General features: G+C 57.1%; 8 protein-coding genes across 8 annotated transcripts; 3 read left to right on the top strand and 5 right to left on the bottom strand.

The window, feature by feature from the left end:
- Positions 1-2,266, bottom strand: CDEST_03852 (uncharacterized protein; the record flags this gene model as incomplete). The annotated part of the gene is made up of 3 exons (XM_062920011.1): positions 1-374; positions 424-1,782; positions 1,999-2,266. 3 exons carry the CDS (start codon positions 2,264-2,266, stop codon positions 1-3), a joined length of 2,001 nt encoding a protein of 666 aa, XP_062776062.1.
- Positions 2,267-3,488: 1,222 nt separating this feature from the next.
- On the top strand, positions 3,489-6,933 carry CDEST_03851 (Putative peptidase S8/S53 domain, tetratricopeptide-like helical domain superfamily). Its single transcript, XM_062920010.1, has 4 exons — positions 3,489-5,405; positions 5,485-5,551; positions 5,615-5,981; positions 6,069-6,933. The coding sequence occupies exons 1-4, from the start codon at positions 3,695-3,697 to the stop codon at positions 6,756-6,758; spliced, it is 2,835 nt and encodes a 944-aa protein (XP_062776061.1). The 5' UTR covers positions 3,489-3,694; the 3' UTR covers positions 6,759-6,933.
- A 1-nt stretch (position 6,934) lies between these two features.
- Positions 6,935-7,940, bottom strand: CDEST_03850 (uncharacterized protein). The gene has a single exon (XM_062920009.1). It carries the CDS (start codon positions 7,884-7,886, stop codon positions 6,942-6,944), a length of 945 nt encoding a protein of 314 aa, XP_062776060.1. The 5' UTR covers positions 7,887-7,940; the 3' UTR covers positions 6,935-6,941.
- A 1,143-nt stretch (positions 7,941-9,083) lies between these two features.
- CDEST_03849 (uncharacterized protein) lies at positions 9,084-10,988 on the bottom strand. The gene is made up of 2 exons (XM_062920008.1): positions 9,964-10,988; positions 9,084-9,876 (listed from the first exon to the last, which is right to left on the bottom strand). Exons 1-2 carry the CDS (start codon positions 10,882-10,884, stop codon positions 9,133-9,135), a joined length of 1,665 nt encoding a protein of 554 aa, XP_062776059.1. The 5' UTR covers positions 10,885-10,988; the 3' UTR covers positions 9,084-9,132.
- A 2,065-nt stretch (positions 10,989-13,053) lies between these two features.
- CDEST_03848 (Putative glutathione S-transferase, Thioredoxin-like superfamily, glutathione transferase family) lies at positions 13,054-13,800 on the top strand. The gene has a single exon (XM_062920007.1). The coding sequence runs from the start codon at positions 13,106-13,108 to the stop codon at positions 13,784-13,786; it is 681 nt and encodes a 226-aa protein (XP_062776058.1). The 5' UTR covers positions 13,054-13,105; the 3' UTR covers positions 13,787-13,800.
- Positions 13,801-13,899: 99 nt separating this feature from the next.
- Positions 13,900-15,477, bottom strand: CDEST_03847 (Putative fumarylacetoacetase). Its single transcript, XM_062920006.1, has 2 exons — positions 14,462-15,477; positions 13,900-14,323 (listed from the first exon to the last, which is right to left on the bottom strand). The coding sequence occupies exons 1-2, from the start codon at positions 15,414-15,416 to the stop codon at positions 13,980-13,982; spliced, it is 1,299 nt and encodes a 432-aa protein (XP_062776057.1). The 5' UTR covers positions 15,417-15,477; the 3' UTR covers positions 13,900-13,979.
- A 691-nt stretch (positions 15,478-16,168) lies between these two features.
- On the bottom strand, positions 16,169-17,202 carry CDEST_03846 (Putative zn(2)Cys(6) fungal-type DNA-binding domain-containing protein; the record flags this gene model as incomplete). Its single annotated transcript, XM_062920005.1, has 4 exons — positions 16,169-16,685; positions 16,843-16,905; positions 17,001-17,014; positions 17,116-17,202. The coding sequence occupies 4 exons, from the start codon at positions 17,200-17,202 to the stop codon at positions 16,169-16,171; spliced, it is 681 nt and encodes a 226-aa protein (XP_062776056.1).
- A 99-nt stretch (positions 17,203-17,301) lies between these two features.
- CDEST_03845 (uncharacterized protein) lies at positions 17,302-20,368 on the top strand (the record flags this gene model as incomplete). Its single annotated transcript, XM_062920004.1, has 2 exons — positions 17,302-19,565; positions 19,639-20,368. The coding sequence occupies exons 1-2, from the start codon at positions 18,019-18,021 to the stop codon at positions 20,366-20,368; spliced, it is 2,277 nt and encodes a 758-aa protein (XP_062776055.1). The 5' UTR covers positions 17,302-18,018.
- Positions 20,369-20,480: the final 112 nt, after the last annotated feature.

The raw sequence follows: 20,480 nt of genomic DNA, 5'->3' as shown, positions 1-20,480 counted from the left end.
CTAGCCATCCTTTTCATATTGTCTTCGCCGACTCGGCGACCGTTTCCTATTGTCTTTCTCGCCCTCCCTCCCGGAAAAGTAAATAAGTGCTCTAGTCGTGATCGTAAACGTGGCCTTGTTCTTGTTCTTTTTCTTGTTCCTCTGGCGCCCTTCTCGACCAGCGGCCCGAACGGGCGTTGGTTGAGGCAACTCGGCGTGTTCAGTCATAATCACCTCTGCCGCGTGAGTTGATGGAGGAGGAGGAGGATTATGCGGGATGTCTTCCCGGCCGTAGTAATAACTATCACTAGGGAGAGGTGGTGCGCGTCGAAATGGGGTCGTTGGCGGAGCTGGAGGCGGCTGGAAATGCGAATAAGAGGAGTAAGTCACAGGAGCTGCAAAAACAAAAAACAACGCGTTCGATTAGCAAAGAATCGGACGGACCCTGGCGGGTGTAACTCTTGCCTGTTTGTGCGTGACTTGCGACGCTGAAGCTGGACCTTCGGCTTCTTGGTTTACCCTCGAGGAAACTTTTGAGAGTGTTGGGGGCTCTAGGCTTGCTATGCTTCACAGTGTGTTTCACTGATCCCGAGTCCTGGTGGAGCGGAGGTTCAGGGTTGACGTTAACGACTGTAGGCGATTGAGTTATCGGATGGGCACCAGAGGGAGGATTCTGTGATCCTGATCGGGGACTTGCTGGGGTGCTTGGCTGAGCGTTGACCTTCTCAGCATCGTCAGATTTGGATACAGGTTCAGCCAACCCTTCCAATGGGGGCTCTTGGTCGACGTTGATAATTTCAGGCGATGGGACTCTTGACTGTGAACCAGTAGCAGGGCTTTTCATGCCCGATGGAGATTCGACGGGAGCGCTTGTCTGACCGTTGGCCTCATCTGCGACCTCGGACTTGGGTGTTGACTCAGCCGTCTCCTCTGGAAAATTAGGGTGATCGTCATTTTGGGGCTCAGGAGAAGTGGAGTTTCCCCTGCCATTCGAATGATGATTTTGTTCCGGTGATGGTGGAGTTGGTGTTGACTTTTTGCTCCCTTTCTCACGCTCGGGTGATGGTGGGTCAGACTCGATGGGGAGTTCGGGAATTGACTCTTCCAGGACGTCAGGAAACTTGACCGTCTTTTTCTCCCCGTGTAGCCCGCTGAAGGGTGCCGGCAGTACCGGTGTTGGAGGTTGTTGAAAAGATGTCGTAACTCGAGGGGTGTTGCCAATGGATGAAATCATTCCCGGACGACCGTGACCAGGAAAGCCAGGCGCATGTTTGGTTTTGCTCGAGGATCCCGATTTCCTTTTCGGATCAGCTGTGATAATCTTGGGACGATGAGGTGGAGGTGGGATTGGAATATAAACGCTGGGCGCGGGTGTGGGAGCAGTGCCTGTTCTCAATGGTCCGCCTCGGGGCGTCGCCGTGACGCCGTAATTCAACGGACCAGACTGAAAAGTGGAAGGAGGCCTTGACCTGGAGGGGAGCGTAAAGTTAGGCTGTGATTGAGCTGGATAGGCGCCAGATCTGTCGATGGATGGTGGCACCCATGATGCTGAGTGGTTTGTCGACGGCCTCTGGCTGCCTGCCGTAGGAGCACCTCTGGAAGGATATTTTGTTGACACTGGAGCTGTTGGAGGATGAGGTATATGCCCTGGGCCTGAAGACGTAGGTGACTTGGGATTCTCCGAAGTAGGCGATGTCCTGGAATGTATCGGACCTGGTGGGGGTCTCGAGTATGTGGGAGGGGGTCTTGGAGGCCCAGAATCTGGAGAAGGTGGCGGAAATTTGTCGTCCACAAAGTCTTCATCTGGAGAAGACGGAGAAGTATTTCTGGGACGCCTGGGTCCTTGCCGTCCTCCAGGTCCGGTTGATGATCGGGGAGACCATGGAGAGGGTCGGAGTGGCGGGGATGGCAAAGGTGAAATGCCCCCGCGGGATGATTTGACAGATGTCTTGTTCTTCCGTCGTCTTCTGAGAATCCAACATCCAAGAAGCAAGAGTGTCAATACTGTAGAGCACGTACCGCCGATGATTGCCCCAAGCTGCTGGTTGCTGATGCCTTCGGATGAACGTGGAGGCGGCTCTGTTGGAATACCACCGTGAAGTGTCACAGTTGCGGTTCGGGTGCTCAAGGTCCGGGGGAGTGTCTGAGTAATGGTGATCCGGGTGGTATCATCCTGCCTCTCAAGCAACTCCTTGACTTCGACACATGCTGTGGGCGTAGGTCTTTGCCCGGATGGTTGTGGGGCTGACTCTTGTCTGGCCGCAGTGCTTGGTGGCTGAGCAACCATCCTAGGCTGAAGCCAGGATCGGTTCAAATCGTCATTGAGCTCGAGAACCTTTCAAGGTTCTTCAAGGCCTCTGACCAGTTGCTATGCTTGAACCAGCTCTGTTCGTCAATGTGAATCTCATGATAACTCACTCGGCCGCGATGGACAAGGGAACGAAGATGAGGCTGGGACCTTCAGAGGAGTCTTAGCCGCCCACATGATCCCTCATTCTTACAAGCCAGCCAGCCAGCCCTCTTGGCCGACTCCCGCGCGGTAGCTCGGCAAAAACCATCGATAAGGCTGTGCGTTGCGCTCATTCTTCGAGCGGAGGCTGGTAGGTACTCCATAACAGGTCGAAGGTAATGGCCTTGAGATTGCACACTGTGCTCCTAACCGCCCCTCAAGAGTGATAATGTGCATTTGCCAACCCCTCAGGAAGTCGGCTTACCCACTCTTCATTCCCCTTTGGTCATTTCAGTGGTGGTGAGCGTAGGCTGACCAATTGCGTATCTTGCAGATATCGGCTGGTTGGCTCATCCAGGAGCGGATGCATCGGCCCTCATCCTGAATGGGGTTGGCGGATGAGATGAGTGCATAAGCGAGCGTGGCCGTAAAGGTCAAGATGCTCAGCCTGGTGTAGCATGCCTTCGAATCCCACAAACCACTCAAAGTTTATGGGAACCATGTGTGTGTTGAGGGCGAGCCGTTGCTCGAAGGCCATGTAGACTGGTAGCTTGAGGTTATTACTCATGGAACTCTAGTGGAAATCGATGAGTGGTATGCTAACTCTAACACCAGCACGGCTATGGAGGACATACTCAAGAGGATGAAGTAACAAAACAGAGATTCCATGACTGCCCATGCGTATCCATACATCGTTTTAGTGGATAACGATGACCCCGCTCAGAGATCAAGTACTGGAAGCATAGCAGACCTCGATGGTTGTCACGGGCTTCGCCCATGATGCCCTTATAGGTGCCTCCAGCCAAGCAAGATAAACAGCACAGTGGACAAAGGGAATCGTAGTGTGTCAGCTCAGAAACTTATCAAGGCATACAGAAGCTGTCATAGAGGAACTGTTCGTGTTCATGGAGCTGATGCTACAAATGTGCGTGGCCTTACGTGCCGGCGAACCAAATGCACATAAGCACGCCTCCACCAACAACGACCATCGCTGACAGGGATTGTAGATGCCGCAGCAGGTCAGCTGGAACACCCCGCCTTTAGCCTTCAGCCAAGACGATTCGATATTTTCCCTCAAAATGACTAAAGCTAACCTCTGGTGCTGCTGACTGGACTACAACTGTCCGGGTTCTGTGACCATCTGCTTCTTCAGATCGAGACCCCAGCGCAGATCTTAATCACGTCGCCGGCTTCGACAGTACAAGGGGCGCGAAGGCGACCATTATCGCGTCGTCTCTCCGTCCATGTTTCCGTCGTTTCCCAGCAATGTGGCCGACTCAAGCGGGGAACGGCGACACACAGCAGCCTCCATTCCTTAGACACCATGTTCATCATGGCCAACCTTCAAGCTCCAACCAGCCCGGCCCAAGTACCAATGGATCGACATTCGAGACGGGTTCTCGGAATGAACCCGGTTTATCTACCAATATCTCGGAAGATCAAATGCTGAGAGGACGGAGCGCCGAACCTACGTTAAGAGCTTCCGACAAAAGTCCAGAGCATTCAAGCCTCGAGAACCGCACGAACCTCAGCCTTCAGGACTTCAACAGAGCTATAAATGAGGCCGCCGGAATAAAGGAAAACGAACCAAACAGGGCTGCCGAGTTGATCCTGGACGCGATGTTGTGGGACGTCGTCAAGAAACTCCCCCGCGACGACCCTGGCGTCGTAGTAGCGTGGCACCATCTCGGGGAGTGCTTCTTCCGAATGGGGAACCATGGTGAAGCCGAGAGATTTTACCGACAAGTTTTCCAAGCCCGAAGATCCCAGCAGCCCCCCAATTCTTCGATGATTCTGCAGGTCCGACAAGACCTAACGGCCTCGCTCATCGCGATCGCCATAGGAGAGGAGACACGAGATGTTGCGAGATCCGACAAGCTCTACTTCGAGGCTCTGAGCTTCGCCTTGGAAAACATGAATGAAGAAGAAGCCAACGACAAGCGAGACGATGACATTGATGATGTCCTTCATTGCACTAAAGCCTTGCTGAAAAGCCAAGTTCGAAAGCCCTTGGAGCTCGCCAAGCTGAATCGGATTCGTGTCCAGGCGTTGGTCCAAATCGAAGATGACATGGAAGACCATGAACTACTTGATATGCAATATCACGGGATTGTGGCGATTAAGCACTTCACCGTGGACCTGGAGGATCGAAAGAGCGGGTACGAGGTTTACGACACTGTTCAGTCCCGGATACGGGAGTATGGCGCCCAGGATCCCGATCAGTCCGAAACGGCAGTGTGCATAGGAGAAGAAGTCGAAGATGAGTGGAGGAAAGCCACAGGGCTTCTGGCTCGTAAGAGATGGAGACGGTGCCTGGAACAGGTGCGCGCTGAAGTGAGGAGGGATGTCCTACCCCGAAAGAAGGAGATTCGGGACAGGTGGCATCTCATTTGCCGCAGACTAATGGCCAAGCAAAGATGGCAGAGAGTTTTGTCAGAAGCCAGGAAGACGGCCAAGCGGAACATCACTTGCCGCAGGAAGCTGGTTATAGACCAGTGGAACTCAACGGTCCGCGAGGCTCTGCAGAGGAAGAAGGACGAAGATGAAAACAGGAAGAAGGAGGAGGAGCGTAAAAGATTAGAAGAGGAAGATAGAAAGAGGAAGATAGAGGAAGACCGAAAGAGGAAAAGGGACGAAGAGAAGAAGGCACTGGAACGGAAAGAGGAAAAGAGGAAAAGGGAGATTGAGGAGAAGGAGGAGAGGAAGAGGTATGAGGAGAAGAAGAGACTAGAAGAGGAAGAGGAAAAGAGAAGAGACGACGAAACCCGACTCAAAAGGTTGGACGAAGAGAGAGAACAGAAAATCAGGAAGGACTTTGAAGATAAGCGAAGAGAGGAGGAGGAGCATGCAAGAAAGCGGGAAAGGGAAGCGGAAGAAGAAGAGGCTCTGAAGAGGGAGATAAATATGCAGAAAGACCTCGAGATCCAGCAAGGGATCAGCAGAACGGACACAGGATATTCGGAGTGGTCAGAACCTGGTGCGTATCCAACGTCTTTAGGGGCATTTGGAGTATATTATTGGGACGATGATGGAGCTGACAAAACTCACAACTGCAGAAACACCAATGCATCTAGATACAGAACCGGCCTTTTTCGATTCGGAGAGTATCCTTAGCAGCATACAGTGAGTTGGTCTTCGTTCGAAGCTGGTGGCTGTTGCTTCACAGTGGTTAACGATGACTTGTAGGAACAGCGAAAGGTGGATGAGGGACTTCATCAGGTCTCGCAACACGATTCTCAGCCCTCAGCATGACAAAAACATGGAGCGAGTCAGGGTTACCATCATCGATACCGGCCTCGACAAAACCCATCCGTTCGTCATCAAGCGGCGATGGCAAGATTCCAGGCAAGCAGCAAACAAAAAGGTTGCTCTTTTCCAGGACTTCGTGACGGAGAACCCCAGTGCCGAAGCAATCGACGAGGACGGGCATGGCACTTTTATCGCTGGAATCGTGCTTCAACTCGCACCACTCGTTGAGCTCTCCATAGCTCGAGTGGCCACGACCCGGGCTTCCCTGATGAAGGACCCCGACGCGGAGGGGAAAGTGACCAAGGTAAGTGACTGGCACTGGGACTGGTGCTCTTTGCGAACGAATGTATCTTCGGGAGACATCGGCTAACAACCATCACTCCGTTACTAGGCAATCATCCATGCCATCACGGAATGGGACACGGACATCATCTCAATGTCGTTTGGGTTCCGGACCTACAAAACCCAACAATTCCGAGCAGCAATCGGTAGGGCCAACTGGGAAAACAAGATTCTCTTCGCGGCCGCGGGCAACTTTGGGAACTCAAAGGCCAACGTTTCTTTTCCGGCTCGGTTCCCGGGGGTTTTCAAGATCTTTGCGACCGACCACCAGGGTGGGAAGTGTTCCTTCAGCCCGAGCCCGGACCTCGAAAAGAGCTACTGCTTCAGCATCCTGGGCCACGACGTCGTGTCTATCTGGCCGGAAGCCATGAGGGACAAAGACGGGGAGACGCAGCTGAAGGTGGTGGACAAGAAGAAGTCTCCCGGGCTCTGGGTCGCCATGTCGGGGACCTCGTTCGCGACGCCGATCGCCGCCTCGGTCGTCGCCATTCTGTACCAGTTCTACGACGCGAACAAGGCCGAGATCAACCTCGAGCCGGGGCTGGACTTCAAGACGGTCGACGCCGTCCGGGCCATACTCTTGAAGATTAGCATGGCGCCCACCGCCGACCAGCACAACTACCTCAACCCTTGGGTGGGCCGGGACAACTACTTCAATTTCAGCGGGGAAGAGAAGAATGGTTCTGTTTCCTTCTTCGCGCAGATGCTGAGGCTTTGCTTAGGTGCTTGGGTCAAGTAGATTCCGGTGTCTCTCGTGGTGAATCAAGTGTTGTTTTCGAAAACAGGTTAGCAAATGAGAAACAAGTAACTTGCACGGGTGTTGTTTATTCAAGTCCAAGTTTTGAAAGCTGCACGAGGGGCTTCGCTTGAGTATTCGCTTGAGTGTTATGTAGATATCAGACACCTCTTTCTTTCGGCGATACTATTTTGCAACTATCACAAGGCACTCGCCATCATCAAACTCGTCAAGGCCGTCGTTCTTCTCGTCTCGAGCAGGGAGAGAGTCTCCAAAGTCCTCCTTCTCAACCAAAACCTTGTCGATTTCATCGACATCAACAACGACCTCTTCCAGCACCTCTTCATCGCTCTCTTCCTCGGAGCTTGTATCACTACCGCCTCCCCTAGCACCGTGCCCGTGCAATTCGGCACCGGTAACATCGTTCCCCAGCAGGGACGTGTTGCTGCTGAAGTTGATGTGGACCTTGCGCAGTCTGTAAGCGAACACGAAGTCGTCATCCGGCGTGCTGCTCTCGACGAAACTGCTGGACCGGTCCCCCCCGCCCTGTACGCCGGTCGTGACCACGCCCCCGGTCCCGGGGTCTGCGCCCAGCTTCACGGCACCCCCCGCCGTCTTGCTCGCTCCGTACGAGACCTGGCCGGGCCTCCTCGCAATCTTGACGCCCGTGATCATGTACAGGACCTTCTTGCTGAGGACCATCTTCTTGAAGAACCCCTCGCGCGTGAGACGCTTTTGTAACGCCGCCTTCTGCACGCTGGACGTGACGTAGTCGGATTCCTTGTTCGTTCCCAGTTCGAGAAACGCCGTCTCGAGTTGGGCCGCACTCCACGACTGCGTGAACTCGTTGGACGCGTGGGCCGAGGCCTCTGCCGTGATCACGGCCAGGAACTGCGCAAAGACGCCGAGTTCGCCGGCCGCCCCTTTGGATTTTTCCAAAGACCAGTCGTTCTTGAGGGAAACATGAACGGCGTCTGCAGGGAGGGGCCTGATGGGAGACGCTATGGGGCGGTAGGGCGTGTGAGGGTCCTCGATGAGCTGGCCGAGTTGGATCAGGTCGTCGGGTTTGTAGTCTGTACTACGGAGGATGAAGTACGTCTTGCGCTCGGGTTTCTTCTTGTTCATCGGCATCTTGGGCTGCGCTTCATATATGTGTGTGTGAGACGACACAGAAAGAGAGGTCTGGAAGGGCCAGGCTCGATGCGCCTCCAGTGATTTGTTTTAAAATGGGCATCACTGTATGTGCCATGAGTTTCTCACTGTGTCTGGTAGACGTGAACGAGGAGCCCGTGTGGGTGCGTCGAGAGCTGCATGTAAGACTGCGCGTGCCGACCCCTCAATCTTCAACCCTGCACATCAAGTCGGTCGTCCCGCGTCAATCTGATTGGTTGCTTCGTTGTCGTGAGAGGTGACCGAAGTGGGCGAGTGAGGAATGTGTCCACTGGGCAGCAAACCGCTGTGTGGCGGGATGTTCAACGAGGAAACCAATGCTGCTCGACCTTCGGGTTTCACTGGCCATCGTTGTCGGGTATGCTCCAAAGCAGGAGTAGCAATGAGAATCTAAATCATGTCACGATTTCCATGCTGCATAGCTCCAGGCTTGCTGCTGGCACGACACACTCGAAGATGCCGGTTCGCGATGTTGATCATGAACCAGTCGGGATGTCCTGCATGGTGGATGTCGAAGGAGCCTGACTTGGCCAGGCAGTTTTGCAGGTCTTAGTCATGATCATCACGTAGCCAAAAAGCTAGACTTCTTGATACGCAGAAGCTAAACATGAATACAGCAAAGGTGAACCCTTGGGCTTTTCCCCATCTAGTTACAGCTGTAACTGGCAACATACCCACAGCTAGATGCATGTAGTGGGAAATAGCCTCATGGATCGTCATAGACAAGGAGTTACCTACTCCGGTCTGTGTAGCCCCTAGCATGGTCCGCGATAAAGTACAAAAAGTCGAGTGAAGTGCTGCAACATCGCGAAGGTAGGCGTATCTTGACTGATGTCTAAACAACATGCCGTTTCTTATGAAGCCGGTAGGGAAGGGAAGATGCCGGTTGCATGTCTGTTAGTTCAACAGCCCCTGCATCTTTCGCGCCGTCCCGTATCCCGCCGGCATGTCGGGTATCGTTACACTAGACGGGACGGAGACTGATCCGCGGCAAGGGATGGTACCTGACCCAAAAGGGGGGTAACCCGGCCAAGCGTTGTGTATCTCTTCCCCTTGCTTGAGTACTTTTTCAGTTTAACGGACGCTCTCCGTTAGGTCACATCATCTTGATCCAAGACATTAGCTGGACCAGGCACGTGAGCAAACGATGGGAGGGTGGTTGTGAACATGAATTTTCTCTTTTCCTCTGTCTCTCCCCTCTCAGATATCACGACACTGTATCTACCACGCCGATTTTATTATATGTCGTGCCGCCGATCCACTCCCACTCCACAATCTCAACCTTTCCATTGCTCCTCTGCACGAGGCCGTACACCCGGCCGGCCAGGTTGGCGGCAATCTTGATGGGCCTGTCGTCGCCCGCCATGGTGGAAACCTCACCCTTGTTCGACCACTCCCCCTCGGCGTACGTCGTCAGCACCGGCGCCTTTGTCGTCTGCGCCGCCAGCACGTGCATGACGAGGTTGGTGCCGTTGTACCCGCTCGAGAAGGCCGCGATGGTGGCGTTGTTCTCCACCGTCGTGGGCAGCGTCGCGTTGTTCCAGTCGTTGTCGTTGGTCAGCATCAGCTGGGTGAGCGAGCCGGACTCGGTGGCGTAGAAGAGGCTCATGCTCTTGACCGACTCCTTGGTGTAGACGGGGATCAGGGACAGGCCGGTGCCCTCGGCGGGCTTGCCGAAGTCGGTCGAGATGCCCACGGCCACCCAGTCCGTCTTGCCGCCGGTGCGGCGGAGCACGCGGAGGGTGCTGCCCGAGTCCTGGTAGATGACCAGGTTCGAGAGGTATGAGTCGGGGGTGTAGATGCCGTTGGAGAGAAGCTGGGACTTGGGGTTCGCGGTGAAGGTGTCCGAGACGCCGGACTTGTCCCAGGTCATGCTGTAGACGGGGTTGGCGTTGATCTGGCCGGCGACTTGGTTGTCGTCGTTCAGGTAGTAGATTCGGACGTCGCGAGTCTGGATGAGGGTCTCCGTTAGATCACACGATGATACACAGGCGGTGTCTCCTGTAATACCGTGAGGGGCGACTTAGGGGCGAATTACCTTGTTGCTGTGCCAGAACAAACTGTTGCTGATGGGCGTGCCCTCCTTGACATTGCTCTCCCTGTTTGCGACGGTCGTGGACCAGACCTTTGTGCTCTCATTCCACGAGCTCATCATCAGGTTCTTGGAGCGAAGCTGGTAGAAGACCAGATGGTTGACGTGGCCATAGGCATCGGTGAAGTTGACGGCGCCGAGGTTCGTGCTGGGGAGGATGTCCATGTCGCTCGTCGTCGTCGAGTTGTTGGCATCACCGCTGCTGTCGCCGCTGCTATCGCCGCTCCCGCTTCCACCGCTGCTACTACCGCTGCCGCTGCCGCTGCCGTTATCGCCTCCGCTGCCGCTCGACCCGTCTGATGAGCTGCTCGACTGCTGCGAGCTCTTCTGCGCGGACATTGATGCGCCGACGCCTCCTCCGACTGCGGCACCGATGACGATGAGGAGCGCCACGGCCAGGACGATCCAGAACACCTTCTTCCGCATGCCGCATATTGTGCCGCTGGCGGGAGCCTCCTTTTTCTCATCTAGCCCCTCCGTGACGACCTCAAGCGAGTTCTGGTCCTTCGGCGCGTAGTAACCGTACGAGGCCTCGTTTTGGTATAAGGTGTTTTCGTATGGCGTCGTCGCCGCCGTCGTCGCCGTCGCCTCTGCGGGGCTGCCGCCGACATCCGCCGGGTGGACGGCCTGCATCATCGAGTAGTCATGGTTGTACTGGTGCGCGACTTGCGGGAGGTCGCCGTCGCGGTTGTGGACTTCGGGGAGGTTGTTCTGGTCCGCGACTCGAAATTTGGTCACGTCGTCGGCGCCCCATCCTCCTCCGCCTTGGCCGGATCTGCCGTCGACCTCGAGGCCTCCGTAGTACTCCTGGGCGGCATTGTTGTTGTTGTTGTTGTTGCTGCTGCTGCTGTAGTTTGGCGTCGTCATGTTGAGCTGCTCATAGTCGGGTCACTGACCGAAGCCCGTCCCAATACCGACATAAGGAGAGCAAAGACAAGCTGAGAGTTATGGGGAAAAGGGCTGATTGAAGACATGAAGAGACTGGAGGAGGGGAATCCTGAACATTATGGGGAAACAGATTGCCGGGTTGCAGCGGCCGACGCCTAGGAGTTGTGGATTTTCTTCTCGCGGGCCCCCTTCGCTCAGGATCACGGCTCACTGGCGCCAAGGACCCGGCAAGGGAGATGAAGGATTCCGATCCCTGCAGCAAGGATGCTCGCTCATTTCTCAGTCGGGAAAAGCGCTGACGGGGCCCCATCATGAAATGGATCTGAACCCGCGAATGGCTTCCCTGTTGGCGGGCGCTTGTCGGGAGAATGAGACGCTGTTAACGCTGCAGCCTGAAGGGGGCCCTGTCTGTAGGATGTATTTAATCAACGAGGAGCGCCAACGTACAGCCTGCCAAGGAGGTCTGTGAGCAGCGGCTTAGGATCCGAGGTCATCACCAACTTGGAACCAATCAAGGGACTCTTAGACGCCACGGATATATCGCGGAAAGTGTTGCGGTTTAAGGAGCATTGAAGTTTCAGCCGATCCTTTGAACGCAGCCTGTGATTCTTGATTCGATAATGGACCTCTCTCGCTACCAACTCTTCTCGTACACCCCTGTTCTTTCAATGGAGACCTGCAGCTTTCTCGCTGGTCTTTGGATCTCATGCCGGAAACAGCCCCATCACGACAACCACAACGGAGGCAGTGCCCGTGTGGGAGATGCAGATGTGATTTCTAACCAAGTCCATTCAATTGAGACATGGCAAATCGCGGTTGATCAAGCGAGGTCTAATTGCATGAGCTAGGAGATTTTCCACTCCTTTCTGTGCGAGTCTGGTGCCAATCAATGCCATGATCAACCGTCCCGGCCGGTATTTTCAGGTCAGTCCGCTCGTTATAGTGTCTTGATCAACGAATGCACCTCGACAACGACACCGGCAGAGTGGCCGGCCCCTCGTGGAATAACGCAAACTTGCTTGCGAGACGAACACATAAGCTGCTTTTTTTTTTTTTTTGTGCCATTGCCAGCTGCAACTTCCAGAGCATAGATGAGCCTTTGGTCTAGAGTTCTTGTCCAGTCATTACGAAAAGAGGGAACTCTACGGCGTACGTTGCAACGACAACGTTGAACGAAAATCCAACAGGAAGCAGAGGTCATACAACGCCCTGCTTCACGGGTCACTTTCACTACCATCACCACCTACGCAAAGCCGGACAACAGGACACAAAACGCGACATGCCTGACCTGATCAAAGTTAAGGGTGTCATTGCTTCCGACCCCAGCATTGCCGTCAAAGGTGCCGCGTTCGAGACGGCTGATAGGGCTTGGAGCGCGTTCCAGGAGAGTCTGCCCATCCCGGCACGCAACGTCTCGACTCTGTCTGAGCTCTTTGCAGACAGTTCGAAAGAGACCCCGGATGGTGATAGAGCACTTAGTCGGCATGGGCAGCTGGGAGACATTGTTCAGAAGGCCATCCAGCGTTCGACTTGAGGATCATGACTGTGGAGGCATAATGAAGACTGGAGAACGCAGTACTTTGACCATGATAGAACCTTTAGCATGGCAAAAGACCTGGAATATAGCTGTTCCGAAACCAACGGTTGTATTGTTGATCACTTTCAGATGAGAGTTGGAGGTAAGAGATGAAGTGGCGGAACATCAAGCTACAACGGACGGGTGAAGCTGACGTGTTTCCGACATTCCGCCCGAGAGAACACGCGCCATGGTCACTGACCACAGAGACAGGGACCAAAGAGGTTGCAGAATAGCCAATCACAAGCTCCAATTGACAAAGAGCTCTCGCAGCCATCATGCCCGTCGAGAGCCGTCTTCCCCGCATGATGCTCCGGGGTACATGCAGCAACCTCCAAGCCAGGGGGACCGTCCCCCCTTCGGCAGGGCAAGGCTAGGAGCGGTTGTTCTTTGTGGTACGTGTGTCAGTGAGACAGTGACATATGTCTCTCAGAGCCATAGAGCCATGGCGGAGCGGAATTGCCTGCCATGAATTGCCATGGCTTGAGTGCGTCTTGGCTGGTGGTTAATAACATAAGACCGGGGCGCTCGCGTCCCATGAACTACACTCGATGTGCTCACTCTTTTCCACCTGAACCGTAGAAAACCAGTCATCCATCAGGTGAGCCAGAGACGTCAGTCAATATGGCCGAACCGGAATACACCCTCTACTCCTACTTCCGCTCCTCCTGCTCGGCGCGTCTCCGAATCGCCCTCAACCTCAAGTCCATCCCCTACACCACGATCCCAACCAACCTCTTGAAGGACGAACACCTCTCGCCGTCCCACCGCGCCCTCAACCCCTCGGCCAGCGTGCCGCTCCTCGTCCATCACACTGCCGCCGCCGCTACGGACTTCAAAGTGACCCAGTCCGTCGCCGCGCTCGAGTACCTCGAGGAAACCCACCCGTCGTCGACCCCCTTGCTGCCCGGGGCCGACGACCCCAGGGCCCGCGCCGTGGTCCGCAGCCTGGTCAACATCGTCGCCTGCGATGTCCAGCCCGTGACGAACCTGCGCGTCATGCGGCGCGTGCGGGCGCTCGGCGGCGACGCGGAGCGCTGGAACCGCGAGCTCACGGCGGACGGCTTCGCGGCGTACGAGGCCGTCGCGAGCGAGTGGGCCGGCGCGTACTCCGTCGGCGACCACGTCTCCCTCGCGGATGTGTGTCTGCTGCCGGCGTACTGGAACGCCGAGAGGTTCGGCGTGGATCTGAGCGTGTATCCTACGATCGCGAAGATCGTGGGGAATCTCAAGGATCACGAGGCGGTGGTGAGGGCGCATTATTTTAACCAGCCGGATACTCCTGACGAGCTTAAACTGAAGTAGACTATAATTGATATGATTGACATGACTTTCACGCCCTTCTTCATCATCATGTACCAGGTCAGGTCACACTCATTGTCACGGAAGGGTTACTCCCATATACCATGTCATCTAATCGGAATAAACTGGTCCAATTTTAAATAAATGCTTTTTGATGCGTGTATGAGGTAATGAGATGAGCGTCTTGCTCGTACAACTAGAAGAGCTTCAGAGCGGCCTCGATGGTGCCGGAAACCTCGCCGAAGCCGACCAACGCGCCCTCCTCGCCGCTCCAGCCGCGGATGACCATCGTGTCGCCGTCCTGGAGGAACTTCCTCTCCTCGCCCCCGCTCAGCTTCACCGTCTGCTTGCCGCCCTGCGTCTGCTCGAGGATGCTGCCTTCCGTGCCGGGCTCGGTGCCCGAGATGGTGCCGGAGCCGAGCAGGTCGCCCGGCCGCAGGTTGCAGCCGGTGATGGTGTGGTGCGCAATCATCTGCGGCCACGACCAGAGCAGGTTCCTCGAGTTGGTGCGGCTGATTGTCGTCTTGTTCCCGCTGGCGGCTGGAAGGGTTACAGTATTAGCATCTCACTTCCAGGCATAATGAGGCATAGTGGAACATGATAGGACATGGCGAGACATGATGGGACATAATGTGACTGGCACAATGGGGACTGGCTTCAAAAGAAGGGCAAACTCACTAATGATGTCAACCTCCAGTTGGACGCCCAGGACGTTGTTCTTCCTGCTCTCGCGCAGGTACGGCTGCAGCTCCGTCGTGTTCTCGATGCCGGCCGTCTTGGAGGCCTCGAGGGCGTCGGCGAGGACGACCCAGGGGCTGATGCTCGTGCCGAGGTTCTTGGCCGTGAAGGGCCCGAGGGGAACGTACTCCCACGCCTGGATGTCGCGGGCGCTCCAGTCGTTCATGAGGACGTAGCCAAAGATGTGGTCCTCGGCCTCGTCGACCGGCACGGGCTCGCCAAGCGCGTTCTCGCGGCACATGAACATGCCCATCTCGAGCTCGATGTCGAGCCTCTCGCAGGGCGCGAGCACGGGGACCTTGGGCTCGGCCTTGGGGTCCTTGAGGATCTGGCCCCAGGGCCGGCGGATGGGCGTGCCGGACACGACGACGCTGCTGGCGCGGCCGTGGTAGGCGACGGGGAGGTGGACGTAGTTGGGCTGCAGCGCGTTGTCCGGCCCGCGGAACAGCACGCCGAGGTTGTACGCGTGGTTCTTGCCGGCGTAGAAGTCGGTGTAGTCGCCAATGGCCAGCGGCAGGTGGTTCCGTACCTCGGCGAGGGGCACGAGCGCAGCCTTGCGCAGCGCGGCGTTGTCCTTGAGCAGGCCGGCGTAGGGAGTGTTGTCGCTGAGGATGGACTGGAGGTACGAGCGCACGTCGCGGTGGACGGGGCGGCCCAGGGCGGCGAAGTCGTTCAGCGTGGGCGAGGAGAAGACGGCGATGCGCTCTTGGACCGAGGGCAGGGCGTGAAAGCCGCCGGCCTTTGCGAAGGCGCGGAGGTCCAGGGCATGGTCCCCGATGGCGACGGCGGGGCGATGCGTCGGGTCCGACTTGGTGGAGATGATGCCGAAGGGGATGTTGGCCAGCGAGAAGTGGCTCTTGGGGGAGATGGGGACCCAGGATTGTGAGTTAGACATGGTGACTGAACAGAGAGAGTGTGTTGGATGATGTTGGGGTGTTGGGGTGTTGTGTGAATGGCTTCGTCGTGATGCTTTTCGTCTTGGATGGATACAAGAATGGAACAAAGCGGGTGAGCGAGCACACACACACACAGGTCGAACAGCTTAACTTCTGGACCGGGTATGGGTATGTACTTGGGTAGCTTTCGGCCAGAGCTCTCTCGGTCCAAGCGGTCTCTGTCCTGTCTGTGTTTGTTTGTTTGCCTGTCTGTCTGCCTGTCTTTCCGTCCGTGTGTCTCGCTCGGCGTCTGAGATCATAGTTGTTTGGAATTGGGACATTCCGCAATTCCGCAGCAAGCCGAGCCAAGCCAATCCAAGCCAACCCCAAGCGGCTATGCATGGAAAGCCGGGGGGGCCGCCGCGGAATGGAATGCTTTGCTGCGGGGTATTATGAGCTCGGCACTCGGCGCCGTGGCGGGGTAATGCTTTTCAGTTCGGTTCTGCTCTGCTTTTTTTGTTGGAGCAAAGCCGCGAGTAGGCGAGTACGGCGGCATGGGAGTGTTCCGCAGCGGTGGGCTACTTACTCTCTCTCTCTCTCTGTCTGTCTCTTATGTTCATCCAGGGAATGAAGTTGCGTCGGACCGTACGTGGTTGTGTGTTCCCGGCGCAAATCCTTTTTGTTCCTTTCCCTTCGTCTGGCTGTGAGACAGGACGTCTTGACAGAAAACACCACATCATGCATGGCTTTCGACAATGCCACCTGGCTCTATCTAGAAATAGAGGTTCTGCTGCGACTTGGACAACTCCTTGGCCTTGCTGACTGCGTCCGCCGGGCTTCTTCCCACCGGGGTCGTGATGACTGGCGTCACCGATCGAAGCTGGGGCTCGATGACGGAGTCCGAGATGGACTGGTGATCCGGCACCGATGAGCCGGGGTCTCGTAGCGGAGGCGGCGGGGCGAACATGGGGTCCGACACGGACGAGATCAACGACTGGGGGCTGGCGGCGGGCAGGTCGATGGCCGCGTCGTTGTGCTCCGTCGCCTTGGAGCGGAACCAGGCCTGGATGTCGTCGGGCGTCTGCAGCGGCAGGCTATCCCACTCCTTGACCCGGTCGACCTTGTTCTGCCGCGGAGTCCACGCTGCCTGTGGGAGGAGCGCAGGCGACGATGCCGAGTCCAGGAACGCGGGGCCGCCGTCCAGAGCACCCGATAGCGCTCTGAAGAGGGCGGCTTCGGTCTCGGCGAGCCGGGTCTCCAACCTGTTGAGGTATCCGTTGGGGATGCCTCTGTCATGGATACGTTTTCAGTGAGCACACCAATCACAAACAACAAACAACAACAGAAAAAAAATTAGAAAAATTAATCATAAACAATATCGATGAAACAACCACGACGATACACGCAAGCAAGGACGGAAAAGAAAATGCGCGCGGAACTAATCACCTTTTGCTCTGCTCGGGATACTGACACCTCGCCGGCTCGTGGCTGCATTGGAGACAGAACGGCCTGCGGGGAAACGTGAGCCTCAAGACCTTGGCCCGACAGCGACAGGGGGGCCACTCTCTGGGAAATAGACGGGGAGGGGGAAGTGAGCCACTCACAGCTTTCTGTCGCACTTTGCACAACGGGAGCTAGTTAGCCAAGGGAACGAACACACGAAAATATGGCGTAAAGTACGGATGAACGGATGAGATGCTGCTGGACTTGCTGACTGACCCTTCGTTTTCTCTGTCGACAAGACTCGCAGGCGATGGGGCTTTGCAGTGCACTGCCGTCTGCTCTGTCACTGCTATTTCGAGACATGGCTGTAGAGAGAGTGGGTGAGTGAGTGGGTGAGCGAGTGGCCTACTGAAAAATCAATGTTGTAATACTGTTGTCCCTCAAGCGACGAAACCAGGAAATCCACTAAATCCCGTCGTCTCTCAGTCTCTCTCACTCACTCTCTCACTTACTCGCTCACTCTTTCCCGTCCCTGGTCGAGGATCTGCGACGTAAAAAGCTGGTGTTGAAGAACAAAAACTCCATAAGCACAGCGGGGTTTTCTTTGTCCGCCGGTATCTCCCCGCCCCGCTTTTCCCCGGAGCTTGCCGTGTTGGCGGATCCACTTCCGGCCGACCTCGCCCCCGATCGAGGCGCAAACACCACAACTTTCTTCTCCTTCTCTCCTTTCCAAACACTATCACGATTCACGTCCATCATGTCCTGCCGATCAACCTAAACCCATCCTTGGCACCCTCCCAAGTCCACTCAGGTCACCTCACGCACAACTGTCTCCTACCTAGGAAACGGAACCGTTTCACGCCCTCACCTCACCCCCCCCCCCCCCCCCCCCCCCCTTCTTTCTGAACTCTTTTCTCTCTCTCGCTCTCGCTCTCGCTTCTTTCGTTAGCCCTTGGACATATCGAGAAGCGCGTCCAAATCCCACAACTCTCACCCATCTCATTCCTCTCCCCTACCCTTCTCTCTGCCTAATTCCACACATCATGCTCCGGGTCCCCACAGTCCCTCGAGCCGTCCACTGAAGACGGTCCTGTCCGCCAACTCCAGGATCTCCCGTGCCCTTCTTCAGACTGCCGCTCTCTTAAAAACCCCTTTTCCCTTTCCCCTTCCCCTTCCCGAATGGAGGCCGTAGAGTCTCCCAATGCCACATCTGAGTCTGGAACCCTCAGCCCGGCGCACTTCAACCAATCACGCAAACGGAAGCTTTCGGGGTCCACGGATCGTCCCACCCGCGAGTATGGGTTGATGCGAGACACGGGCAAGCATGACACCGCACGCTTCGTCGGCAGCGGCAGCGGCATTCACTTCATCCGAGGCGTCTACGTGCGCCTCGCCCGCAAGTCCGCCCTCCGCACCACCACCACCTCCTCCAACTCCCAGTCCAGCAACATCAACGACCTCGTGCCCGGCGAGGACGACCAGCTGCAGCGCGAGACCTCGTCGCGCGACGGCGACGAGCAGAACCTCTGGCACGACCACGAGCTGATCCCGGACACGGAGCGCCAAGACGTCAACCCCTCGTTCGAGCAGCTCGTCGAATGGTCCAGGAGCTACTTCGAGGCATGGCACCCGACGCTCCCCTTCCTCAGCGCCCCGGATGTGCTGGGCCTCTTCGAAGAGGTGAGCGCTGCCGGTGTTGCCTCGCTCGGTCACCTTGAGCGGTCCATCGTCAAGTCCATCCTGTCCATCTCGCTGGCCGACAGTCGTCAGAGGGCCGCCTTTGCCCAGCCTCTGCCCGCCTCCCTCGTCTTCCGCACCGTCGAGGAGGCAATGTCGGCCTCGCAGTTCGCCCTCTACCAGCCGGCGTCGGTCCAGGCCACCCAGGCCGCGCTCGCCATCCAGCTGTTCCTCGTCTCCATGCTGCGCCTGAACTCGGCCTCCCGTCTGGGCGGCTTGATCGTCCGCATGGCCTTCCACCTCGGCCTCCACCGTTGCCCCTCGAGGTACCCCTTCTTCACAAAGGAGGAGGCCCACATGCGCCGGCGCGTGTTTTGGTGCATATACTGCACCGAGAGGTTCCTCTGCCAGGCCCTCGGCCTGCCCCTCGACATCAGGGACGACGACGTCGACGTCTGTTACCCGGGCGAGGAGCGACACGGCGGCCTGCCCGGCGGCGGCGCCGGAGCCGGCGGCGAGGAGGACAACCGTCTGCAGCTGCTCACGTACCTGGCGAAGCATGCGCGGATCCGGGGTCTCATCCTGGAGCTGAGGAACAAATCGATCCACTCGCGAGACGACACCGCGGACCGCGCGAGCTACGTCCAGGCGGAGCTGGCGAAATGGTCCAACGAGATCCACGACGCCGTCGAGGACGAGCAGGTGCAAGAGGAGAACGCTCCCCAGCCGCCCATATCCCCGGGCCACAGGGTGTTCCTGCTGCTCCTGAAGTACGAGTCCATGATCTCCCTCAACCGCCCGATGATGACCTCGGACCCGTCGAGCCCGGCCTACTCGGCCGGCTTGCAGAACTGCATATTCGCGGCCAAGTCCATCTTCATCTCGCTGAAGAGGTACCACAGCCAGAACAGGATCCCAGCCGAGCCGACGAGCGCTCGCTTGCTCGAGCCGATGCTCCAGCCCGCCTTCACGTGGGCGGTTTGGATCAGTGCCTTTATTCTCATATATGCGGCCTTTGAGCGGCAACTGCCCTTGGCGAGTGCGTTGAAGTAAGGTGTCTTTCCTAGCCCCCCAGTTCGGCAGAGGAGACGACGGTGAGACTAACATTACACATCTCCACAGACACGTCGAGTCCGGTAAGGAGATCCTGCGTCACATCGCGTCCAGAGACACATCGTGGCCCGAATATTGCCTGTCCGCAATCGACGAGCTCACGGCGGCTGTGCGGGAGCTCTCGGCCCCGCCCGGTTCGCTTCGCCGGCAACCGAGCACGAGTAACCCGGCGGCGCCCCCGAACCACTTGCGTCCGGACATGGGGCAGCCGGCCCGGCCCAGCAGCAGCTCCAACAGGCCCAAACCTTCCCATCCACGGACGCGCTTCTCCCCCTCCGTTGCCGCCTCCACCGGCCGTCCAGACGACCAAGGCCTTGGCGCGCCGCCCGATGGCACCACCATGTGGCCGCCGCCGCAGAATCAAGCCGACGGATTCTCGGGTCCGGATGACCAGTCGTCCGGCCGGTGGCCCACGCAGGCGTCGCCGGCATCGGGCACTTCGGCCCCCGCGGCGGGATGGACCGCCGGCACGCCAGGCGCCCAGCCCGGCTTCCAGGCCGCGGCCCAGCAGGACTCTCCCGGCTTCGATGCCGCCCAGCCGTTCTCCATATCCCTGGCGGCGACGTCGTTCCCATCGACGGGGGTCAACGCCACCGAGGCCGCGCCGGGGGAGGGGCAGGAGTCCATGGTGTGGTACGATCAGCTGTTTGCCAACTCGTTCGGCGCCATCGACTACCCGTTCCTGGCGGCGGCCCAGTTCGACCCGTCCGTAGACCCCACGTGGTCGTACTTGAGGTGATGATGACAAAGACGTCCTCGGTTTGGCGACATGATGGCTTCTGATACCCCGTGTCGAGTGAGGAGGCGGCCGCTCGGCAATACGTGCTGGATGGATATTTCGGTTGCGGCGT

Source organism: Colletotrichum destructivum, chromosome 2 (genome assembly GCF_034447905.1).
Source record: "Colletotrichum destructivum chromosome 2, complete sequence".
Taxonomy (NCBI): Eukaryota; Fungi; Ascomycota; class Sordariomycetes; order Glomerellales; family Glomerellaceae; genus Colletotrichum; species Colletotrichum destructivum.
This window is presented reverse-complemented; position numbering and strand designations above follow the sequence as displayed.